Source organism: Lutjanus erythropterus, chromosome 20 (genome assembly GCF_056507025.1).
Source record: "Lutjanus erythropterus isolate fLutEry1 chromosome 20, fLutEry1.hap2, whole genome shotgun sequence".
NCBI lineage: Eukaryota > Metazoa > Chordata > Actinopteri > Lutjaniformes > Lutjanidae > Lutjanus > Lutjanus erythropterus.
In genome coordinates, this window is record NC_139336.1 from 22,081,774 (window position 1) to 22,093,351 (window position 11,578).

General features: G+C 38.6%; 1 protein-coding gene across 1 annotated transcript; it reads left to right on the forward strand.

Annotated features, from left to right (window-relative positions):
• Nucleotides 1-432: 432 nt before the first annotated feature.
• Nucleotides 433-8,932, forward strand: LOC146308498 (interleukin-6 receptor subunit beta). Its single transcript, XM_084745995.1, has 16 exons — nt 433-605; nt 1,221-1,271; nt 1,512-1,568; nt 1,651-1,765; nt 1,851-2,014; nt 2,120-2,265; nt 4,187-4,328; nt 4,529-4,617; nt 4,730-4,937; nt 5,184-5,369; nt 5,551-5,682; nt 6,335-6,496; nt 7,237-7,380; nt 7,491-7,572; nt 7,656-7,737; nt 8,405-8,932. Exons 1-16 carry the CDS (start codon nt 524-526, stop codon nt 8,858-8,860), a joined length of 2,298 nt encoding a protein of 765 aa, XP_084602121.1. The 5' UTR covers nt 433-523; the 3' UTR covers nt 8,861-8,932.
• Nucleotides 8,933-11,578: the final 2,646 nt, after the last annotated feature.

The window sequence follows — 11,578 nt, forward strand, 5'->3', positions numbered from 1 at the left end:
TCTGTCCAATTGCACAGTTTATGACTTTGCAATGAAAATTCCATTCAGTAAGCAAAACAGGCATGAAGGGTTCCTGAACATCTGACCTCGTGCTTTTAGTCATAGTGAACCAAACAGAGCTTGTTTTCAGAAACCGCTGAGAGAAAATAGAAATTAATTCTGTCAAACAACATGGTCATTTCATTTCTCTTGCATATCACTGTGGTTTTGTTATTTGAATAACGTTGCGTGCAGAGCAGCTCTGTTTCTGGAAAGAAGAAGTACAAAGAAGATGACCGTTTTTCTGCAAACTCCAGGGGACCTTCAGTGTCTCAGGTTATTTATCAGTCTATGAATCCAATGAAGTGTGTCACAAACCGTGTCCCCGCCCCTCCTCACTGAGTCTAAAAACTCCCCCAAAATATTTCCTTCTTGTTCACTCTCGGTGAGCAGTGTATGACTGCAGCAGACTGTGGGTGTGAGATCGCCTCAAACACTCTGTGGTGGTTTCTTAGTTTCACTCTTTCGGTCGGAGCCATGCAACATGGTTGGCTGGGGATTTCATTTGGATATTTTAGACCTAAAATGTTCTTCATATGCGAGCCAATCACGTGTTTTCATCCTGGGTAAGTGGTCTGTAATCTTTGATTTTGTTAGTTATTTTAATGTTACTATTGAAGGATTATTTTAAGCTATTTGTAGAAAAAAAAAAATCTAGTGAATGCCAAATGAATCACGAGCATTCTTTCTGGTCTTGGCCTCTTTATTTTTCCTAAGTCATTATTCTGAGATACCAAGTCTTTATTTTAAGGTAAGAAGTCATTATTTTGAGATAAGCAAGACATTGTGTTTTTTTGTTTTTTTTTCCAGAAAGTTTCTTATTATTTTGCGGCATCAAGTCATTATTTTGATATTTTCTCATTATTTTGAGTTATTTTGCAGCACTATGTCATTATTTTGAGATACTAAATCAATATTTTGAGAAAGCTTCTCATTATTTTAAGATAAGTAATTTTTTTGAGTAAGTACGTGAGCCATTAATACAAGTATGAACCACTATTTTCAAATATTAAGTCATTATTCTATTCCTTAACTATTATTTCTTCCATAACTATCATACTCAGTTTCAAGGACTACGTAGGATGTTTTTCTGAACTGATCCACGTCAGTCAAACCACTCTTGTATAGTTTTTGAGGCAGATTTTGACTGAGGCAACCTTCTGCTGTTGTTCCCTTTAAAGGTCTCCTTGTTTACAACACTGTGTTCTCCAATGCTCGAGCATCACCGCCTGGTAGGTTTTTATTTTGAACGTTACTCTAATATCAGTGATTTCTTCATGATTTAAACAGTTTTCTGAGCTGAACAGCCTTTGCAAAATTAATAAATCACAAATAAATCACTTAATACATTTCTTACCGCAAGACAAACCACAAGACAAAAGTGTCATTTACATTTTTTTTTTTCCACTGTGAGACAAACCATTCTTGATGATAGTGATCTAGTTTCAAATCATATTCATATTATGTTCCAGTGAACTGCAAGTCAGTGGACATTTCTCTCAAATATGAGAACTGTACGATTCACCCAGGTAATGAAAACACAACTGAGTCATCGGCTGCAGAATCAGGTCTTCTTCTTTCACTTATTACTTTACGCTGCTTCTCTTTCAGATGGAGTCCATGACTTAGATTGTTTTGGTAAATATAAATCACCAGGTAAAAAAACTTGCGTGTGGAAACCAGGAAACCACACAGCAGAGAAGACATACACACTCATCATACAACAGTAAGTGGCGCCAGATTTCTTCTTTACTAATTTTCGCACTTTCTAACACATTTCTGATGATGAACATCTATATTTCAACCACCAGATATCCTAAAAGCAAAGAATATTGCAAAGCTTACATCAACATCACTGACACCTCCGAAGAGATCGTATTGTATCAAAAACTCAACATGACCGTGAAGGTTTTTGAACACAGCAAGTCAAAAAAGTGCACAAAAGCAGTTTTTAAAGCTTCACCGAAGAGCTTGTGTAAGTCCACGAAAGTGTATTTTCTTTTAATCAGCAAGTTGCTTTGTATTTCTCTCCTCTTAAAAATAAATCTCTGAGTGTAGGTGAATATTTTTGATTTTTCAGTGCGATGTGGTCCTCCGTATAATCTGTCCTTCAGCCGCCGCTCTGCAGGACTGGTTGTGAACGTGAGCTGGCCACAGGAGGACATGAAGGCCATCAAGTCTTATTCTGTACGATATAAAGCACTGGGCAGCCGGTTGTGGAACGAGGTCAGTATTAACACTTTTAATATTAAATATCTCTAAGAGACAACATGATTACTGAAATAGAAGAATCAAGAATCTTCTCTACTTTAGAACAACTTAATCTAGTTTACTATCATGAACTGTCTTTCATTACAGGAGACATAAATTGCTGGCCGCTCATCATTGGACATTAATGTATACAGAGAATAAGTTTTTAGCAACAAGAGAACCACACATGAATGTCTCCAACCAATGCATCTCTTCATAACTCATAACTGCCGGATAACTCTTGATACTCTGCAGAATCAAAGCACTGCAAAGTATTTTAAAAAATGCAGAGCTGTTTTACATTGCAACTGTATGAAACAAAACAAGGCTAAAGTCCATGCTAGTGGCTTTGTGAGGCTGCTCTAATTTTATTTTACATAAGTAGGCAAGGGTTCACTTGGGTCCACATGACATAAATTTCATTTCTCAAGTGTGCAAGTAGGCTATGTGCAGACATCCGCATACCTCCACGCTGTCTGCGAGGCCACTACGCTACAAGGAGCTGCAAAATACAGTCTGCACATGTGAGGATTGCATGCTCATAGCAGTGTCTGTGGTGTCTGTAGCTGTCTGGACTTTAGTACTTTAAGGTCTTTATATAGCCTACAGCGGTACTTTGAGCTAAATGCTAACATCAGCATGCTAACATTCTCCCAGAGACGATGCTAAATGCCGAAAAAATTAGAAAGAGTTTGCAGCTGTGCTAGCAGCCCTGTGATGCTGCACAGTGCTAAATGCTAATGTCAGCATGCTAACATGACCACAATGATAATTTTAACACGCTGATGTTTAGCAGGTGTAATGTTTACTATATCCACTGTTGAGATATTTAACTCTGAACCACAAATATTAACTTCATGGTACTAGAGGAAAGGTCAGGGGAAGTTATGGAAAAAAATTATCTGGTCGTCATGAATATCTGTACAAGAACTCTGTGTCACTCCATCAAGTATGCTGAGATATTTCTGTAGGTCAGTGGAAACTTTCAGTAAGGATCCATCCTCCGGAGCTCATGAATTTCTGTACAAAACAAGTCTGATGAGTCCACAGTTTGGATTGTCTTTGGAAGTCGTGGACATCGTGTCCTCTGGGTTAAAGAGGAAAAGGACCATCTAGATTTTTACCAGCACTAACTTCATCTTCAACTTCATCTTTGATGGTATGGGGGTGTGCTAGTGCCCATGGCATCATGGGTAACTGTCACATCCGTGAAGTTCCCATTAACGCTGAAGGTACATGCTGATTTTGGAGTGACATATGCTGCCATCCAGACGTCTTTTTCAGAGACGTCCCTGCTTATTTCTGCAAAACAATGCCAAGACACGTTCTACATGTGTTCCAGCAGCGTGGCTTCACAGTGAAAGAGTTCAGGTACTTGACTGACCTGCCTGCAGTCCAGATGTGCCTCCCACTGGAAATGTGTGGTGCATTATGAAGCACAAAATACGACGACAGAGACCTCGGGCTAAAAGAATTTTGGTTTCAAAACTTCAATAATTCCAATAAAAAGTGACGTATAACAGCAGTAAACATGCTGCAGGCAGTGTTGCAGGCACAACATTCAGAATATAGTGTATATTTAGAAAAAGCAATGCAAATGAATCAGTTTAAATATCTTGTCTTTGTACTGTATTGAATTAAATAGAAATCGAAAAGGTCTTTTTTTTTTACACAGCTTTTTTGTAAAGCTCTGATATGATGCTGGGGAAACAGTGTTAGTATGCCTGTGGCTATATTTGCTTTGTGTCGATTTCTTTTTAATGAAATTTGCTGATTAAGTAAAGGGAATGATAATAACAACAAACTAAGTATCTATTCAAAAAATAAGAAGTGAAATCATGTTGTAAATAATTCCTCATGGCTTTCATTCATTCATTCATTCATTTGTTGTTCACAGACACCCGTGACATGTCAGAATGAAGAATTATGCACAGTGGAGAATCTAAACTCCTCACTGGTCTATACTGTACAGATACAGTGTGTTACTAATGAGAAATGCTCACAGTGTATATGGAGTGATGCCTACACTGTCCTACCAGGTCAGTTTGTTTTCTACTTTATTGGTTACAACTAAATATAACATCAAAAAAGAAGCTGTTTCTATTTATTTTCTTAATAATGAGATAAATAATGAGATAAATTACATTAAAACACATTGTTTTCACAGCATTTTGTTTTTAATTGCGTGTTAAGTATGGTTTTGTTTCTTATTTCCCAATAAATAAATGTCCTCTTTCAGAACTGACAACAAAGCCTGTCATCGTAAACCTTGAAGATACTGACATTGCAGAGAAAAAAGGTTGCCGGCTGCTGTCTTTAACCTGGAAGGTAAATTTTTTTTAATGTATCTACTGAAATTCTTTTTCCACAAGAAATATAACAGGGAATATATCTTCTGTGTAGCCATAACTGATGCTAATATGATACTAAAATGTTTTAGTTTTCTGCCAAAGAGCCACATGATGGCTACTATGTGACCGTTGGGAAAGTGTCAGAAGAGGCCACATGGGAGCGGATAAAGACCACTCAGCCTGAAATCAGACTGATTCTCTCTTATTCAGCTTATCATCTCAACATCAGCGCCGTCAACAACGCTAGCACCTCACCAGCTGTGAGGCAGATAATACCGCAGCGAGACGACGAGCCCAGTGAGTACTCACTTGCTCAAGGCGGCCATTTGAAAACTGTTAATTATTGCGAACATTCATTGTCATCTAACTTTTAGTTAAACTTAATGAAAGGTTTGACAGCGAAAACAGATGTATCAGTTTTTAACTTCTTTTTTTCTATCATGGAGTTTCCTGTGCAGTGGAGCTCATCTGTTTTTGTAATACAGGCTACAGAATTATAGGATTTAAAAAAAAAAAAAAACTCTTATAAATTTGTCCTCACAGGTTTGGGAGCTGGGAAGGTGAACGTGACCGTTCACAGCAATACATCTTTTACTATCTACTGGGAAGACAATCTCATCGAAAACTACGTCTGCTTCTCTGTAGAGTGGACGAAGAAGGGACAGAAAGCAGCAAACAAGTCATTTTATGAGAATCAAAACAACTTCAGGACCTTGTCTCGTTTACCAGGTGTGCAAACATTCACAAAGTTTGGTCAATCCTGTCTTCTAATTCTATTAACATTCTACTAATTTCTTTTGCCAAATACGTTTTTGAAGAAAACGAAATTGGGGACTATATTACGTTCCTTTTTGAATGGAGGATGTGCTCTTGTTTTGTGAATCTGACACCACTTATTCCAAATACTCAGAGCCTTTCGAGCCTTTTAAGAGATACAGCATCACTCTGCACACACGACCGAACAAGGACACCTGCAACATGAAGCACATCAACAACAGTGAAAGCACCTACGGGAGTACAAAGTTCTACTTCATTGAAGGATGTAAGTCTAAGGCCTACTACTGCTTCCAGTATCCACTCATGTGTTTAATTGTTTAATATTGGAGCAGTCTATCATCACACTGCAAAGTTCATTGTAAAAAAAAAAACAAAAAACAAAACATTAAGCGTTGGAGAAACTGACAGCCTGACCTGGTTCAATCAATCTGCCCTAACCCGACCAATCACACTCCTCATGCCTAAACCTAACTGACCAAAAGTGACCCAACCCAATAACAACGAGTACCAGCCAATCACGTAAAGACTAGGGCGTACAGTTTACAAAGGTTCTGTGAACAGGGGCAGGACAGGAGAACCCTAAATTTGCACAACTAAAATTGTGTTGTTTCTTTATTGCGCACACTGTACAAACTAATTATGCTTTATAATGTGACGATCTGTGTTTAGGGATAGGGAAAGGCCTCAGTTTGAGTTCAAAGGATCACTCTTGTAAGAGCTTTTGCATCGGTCTGGGGTTCCCATCTAGACATGACCCTGAGATTTTTCAGTCTGGACCCAAAGTGGTGGACTGATTGAAGAACTACACTGCTAGCATGGCTTAAAGATCATTGTATATCAATTAGCAAATACTGCTAGTGTCTTCTTCTCCTATCCATAACAAAACAGTCTGACTTGTTGATATTTTCCCTCACCAGCCCCTGTCAGCGCTCCCACAAACATCAGCTGCTACAATGTGACGTTGAATTCAGTGGTGCTGCAGTGGTCGTCCATCCCAGAGGAAGACATCAGAGGTTTCCTACTGGGCTACATAATCCACTGCACTGAGTATCACGGTGGCAGGGCGGATACAGAGAGAAGTAAGCATTTCCCACCTTAAACTAAACCACTCACTTCAAAATCTTGCTTACAGTCAAACATTCATCCCCAACAACCTCACAGTTCTGTTGAGGCAACAGCATTCCTGCTGATGTAAATGTGCTTTGTTTTAGAATTTTACATTAAAACTTGAGGATCATTTACATCCATGTAATTAGGTCTGTGAGGCTGTATTATGCACAGCAGTGTTTTGAGCTAAGTGCTAATATCAGCATGCTAACATGCTCAAAATGACTTGCTAACATGCTAATGTTTGGCAGGTATAAATTCTGCCATATTTGCCATCTTTATTTTTTTTTAATATACTAGCTTGCTAACGTTTGCTAATTAGCACTGAACAAATTGTTAAGCTGGCTGATGGGAATGGGATGGGATGACGTATTTTAGCCAGTGCAGAAGTTAACGTTGTTCTGTTTCCCTCCAAAAAAAACTAGTTGGAGTTTTCAGCTGGCTTCTGGATTAGTGCAGAAAATAAACTCTGTAGTGAGCAAAAGTTTATGATACAGAGGTTTTGTTTAGCATGATAATCTTCAAAAACTAACACCACTTTACTTCAGGTGATTGCCTGAATAAAGGCAAGCTATACTACAGTTGCATGACTTTGCGGCATTCATATATGAAACTTTAATTGTATGGTATTTGTACATGTAGTTCAACTTTAAAGCAGATCTGTCCAAGTTGCATTTGTAATATGCTGAAAAGTGTCACTCTTTGATTGCAGATATTACTGTGGATCCTGAGTTGAACAGCTATGAACTGGCAAAACTCAAAAGTGGCACGGCATACAAAGTCCAGGTATCAGGTTTCACCCAAGCAGGAGCAGGAGTACGAAGCACAGCAAGCCTCTTCACAACAAACTATGAAGGTTATATCAATCAAATATTTTAAAACCATTAACCATTCATAAAATTGCAAATTCCAAAGAAACATCTTTACTTATTGTGTGTTTTCTGCCTATTTCAAAAATCTCCACAGAATATTCAAATCTTGGCAGTTTCATCACAGTCTTTGCAGTTGTCATCATTGTGCTGATATGTGGATCTCCAGTAATAAAAAGGTACGGCACTGTCTTACATGTGTGTTCAACAAGCTTTCACTAATTTTTCATAACATGGATGCTCTCTGCTTGACTTGATTTAGAGCAAAAGTCAAACTGTGGCCAAGCATACCTAACCCTGGAAAAAGCAATGCAATGCAGAGAATAGAAGAGCCCTGTGAACTGGTAAGAGTCTGTTTTTATCTTCAAAAAACACCAGTTTTAACATTGTGGAAGGACAAGCATACAGACAGACAGAGATTCCCTCCTGTAGAGTTAGATGATGCTGCTCAAGTGCAGTCTTTTGGCCAAATGGCATCAAACTTGCCATGGTCACTCAAATATCATATCTACATATGCACACCAAATGTGGTTGCAATCACACAAAGCAAAATAAACTTTGAGGCCAAAACTGTATGGAATATCAAAAATCTAAAAAAAAACTTTCTTCAGGCTTGGTCCAGAGATGTTGTGCAACAAATTTGGTGATGTCTGCTCAAAATTTGTAGGAGTTGGAGGAAAACAGATTTGGATGGTGGAAAATTAATCAAGACACAAATGGGCGTGGACATGGACAGATTTGTCTAGACCCTTACAATGCAGGGGAAAAGACATTCAGTTCAAAAGTTAGGGGCTAAAGTGTAAAGTTCGTTGTTACAGAACCATCTGGCCAAATCCAACACTGCACTACGATACACCCAACAAGTGTAAAGATGATGGGTTGAACAGTTGTCGAGAAAATCGATGGACAAACATACATACAAACGGAGGTTCCTCCCTTTATAGTTAGATGAGGACATGCAGCTGCTGGTACAACTGTTGACTAAAAACATGTTGTTTTTACTTCACTCAGGAGCTACTAGAGTCCATCAACACTCTGACGGTGGAAGAACGGGATACAAACAGTCTTCAGATAGTCAAGAAAGAAGATGAGGTCCCTGCCAGCATATTACCATCAACGCTGCCACTTCTCCACACCTCAGATGATGAGGAAGACTCGGCAGAACTGACTTGTATCCAAACACAGAGTCAGGATGCAGCTGGAACTGACGTACCTTACATTACTGCAGAAGCATTCACAGACATCCAGCGGACAGACCACCAGACTCCTCCTCCTGTTGCCTTCACAACTGGATACACAACAATGGAAATGTTTCAGCAGGCGAATCAGCCAGGAAACACACCAGTTACCCAAGAAAACAAACCAGAGGAGACAGACTTGACTGTGGCGAAATCAGGATCTGACTATGTGAGGCAATTTAGCACTAGTCCGACACTGGAGAGCGAGGATGTGGCCACGATTTTATGAAAACAGTTCGGAAAAGGCCTGCAGAGAATGAAGAACAATTGTCCATGTACATTTAAGCGCTCTCTCTGACAGCCCTTGGCATTCAGAGGCGCACTGCAAGGGATTGCCACACTCTTTGCTGGTTGTTTCACGTCAACAGTGTATATTTAGTATTAAATAATCCATAGCAATACCACTATTCAAACAGTGTTTAGCATGTTGGCTGCCAAATTACTGTTGAAAAGAACACTGGAGAAAACAAGGTAAAAATACTGTATAATCTACAAGGACAAAAGTCAAGTTCCTGAGACCTTTGTCCCTCTTTCTACCTCTCTATTATACATACCTGTATATCCATAATACTTGAACAACTTGAACATTCTTAAACATAATGTATGATCCATCTGTAAATCTGAATACCTCATGAAAGCATGATAATGAGCATAAATGTATTAATGTGCAAACTTTGCAATGAAAGTTGTCCCACTCAACACAACTCTTTGTTTTTACTGAATGTGCTCACAATTAGACAACTGGTGTGCCAGTGCTAACTTGTGTGCTGTGAGGCAAGTTCAGGTGTGCTGCAGGATTTTATGACATCCATGCATTATTATTGCAATATATAACTGTTTTTGGAGTTGCTGTATTGTGGGAATTATTAGAGTGTGACACATCAAAAGCCCCGATGCCTTACTTTTTTCCCACCTGAACTCTTCTGCCTTCTGATTTTGACTCCATTGGTTTTGGAGGCTATTTTGCACATTTTGCACAACAATGTTCTTTACCATTTTGTTACACCAAGGTTCAGGGACTAGATAGTCTTCACTGAAGCATAACCCTGCAATCTGTACTGGAAGCAGTGACATTCACGTGGTTTAAGCACCGTTGAGGATTTATTTGAGGATGGTTTATTTCTGTCATATAGTAATCTGATTGAGCGATTTAATTTGGTAGGAAAAAGACGTTTCTGAAAGTACTTACAGATAAGAAATTGTTTTATATCAAAGTCCTACAGTGTTGCTGATAACATAATTATAAACTATCACAAATTACCATGGGAAAACTGCAAGGCTTCACAATTTTATAAAATAAGAATGTGAAACTGATGTGGCAAAAGAAACTGAAGGTGACAAATGGACTAACATTGTATCAGGATTTGGTAAATATGTGAAAAGGAGCGAGGGGAGAGCTCACACAATATAAGGTACTGCACAGAAATTATCACACACTGTTAGGACTTTACAGACTTAAGTTGTCAAACAATAATAAGTTTTGGAAATGTAACACTGAAACAGGAACTTCTCTGCACTGTATATGGAAATGTAGTTTGGTCACACCACTCTTGATTTAAGTATTAGAAATTTTAAGTCGTTGGTTTGTCTTATTGTCTTGTTTGTTTTGTCCCTTAAGTCCAAAGATGTTGTTAATACTGTGGGTCTGTCAAGTCATTTTAAGACAGTGGAAGGCAACAAAGGCTGTGAAACTGAAAGAATGGGTTAATGCAATGGTGGAAATAACATCTTATGAACGTATGCTTACTAGAATAAGTGGCGATCAGGAGGCGGGAGTATCTCCTTAGGACTGGTACTGGGCTCAAATCAAAATGGAAGATAGGTCGACGTACGTGATCTGTGCGATCACAAGAGTTAATAGAATTCATCCTGAAGGGAGCATGAATTTCAGTACCAAAATAAAGCAATACAACTTTTTTCACTGCAGCCATTTTGACTTATAGTAAGAAAACATCAGATCAGCACAGGTGTTACCAATGATACTAATTAAGGTTCAGTTCTTATGTGGTCAAACAGAGACAAAGTGCTGTGATTGTGTATGTAGACTTTAATTAGTACCATTGGTTACACCTGTGTTTGCCCTACAATCTCCACAGTGAACTAAACACACCTGGTTAGTTCTTTTCATCATTATTAAGTCAGCTGCAACTATGTTCTCTACGACCCTGCCTTATTCTCCTTCTGTGTTGTCTACCTGCTCTTCTGTTGCCTGTTGTCAGAAAGTTTCAGAGCGACAGAGACATAAACTGTACACATAAACACAGGAAAAGCTGTCAGGTCTCCTGCCTGAGATGCGCAGTGCGAGGGTACACAGAGAGAGACGCTACGCTGCTGCCAGAGGAGTGCTGACTAAGATTACAGTATGCATGGGAATACAATAAAAAAATGATAGATTTTGATACATCTCTCACTTTACCCGATGATATGAAGAACTCAGTAGATTTGCTGCTACTCACTTCTCTCCTTATACAGGACTGCACAGTATTTTGCAATTACGATAAAATTGCAATATGGTCAAGTGCAATATCCAAGTTGCAGAACCAAACTGCAATTTTCTGAAAAAAGAAAAATGTGTGAGAAAATAGCATTATAATGAGGCACTGCAGTGCTGCAGAGATGTTCTGACCTAAAAAAATGTCTTCTCCACTTGAAAGAAAGCCTGTTTGTTTGGCACAGACCTCAATACATATCACATCATTCACAAATTTAAGTTTTTTTTTCAGTGAACATGAAAATTGTAATGCAAAACTGATCATTTCTACTAATCGTACAGCATATCTCAGTTGCAGTCAAAACAATCACAATATGACATTTTTACCAAATCATTCAACCTTAATTCTTATTCTAAATACTTTAGTGGCAGTAAAAAGAGACCCATGGCTATAGGTAGGTAGTGGACCTAACCAATTTGAGGCGTAGTGAAGGAGAGCACGCTTTCAAAAGTGTC

What these genes read in the sequence shown, in the direction of transcription:
- LOC146308498 (XM_084745995.1), top strand. Translation starts at nt 524, where the DNA reads ATGGTTGGCTGGGGATTTCATTTGGATATTTTAGACCTAAAATGTTCT. An exon ending in TGCCTACACTGTCCTACCAG is followed by an intron (nt 4,329 to 4,528) that starts GTCAGTTTGTTT and finishes GTCCTCTTTCAG; the next exon opens with AACTGACAACAAAGCCTGTC. An exon ending in TAGAAGAGCCCTGTGAACTG is followed by an intron (nt 7,738 to 8,404) that starts GTAAGAGTCTGT and finishes TACTTCACTCAG; the next exon opens with GAGCTACTAGAGTCCATCAA.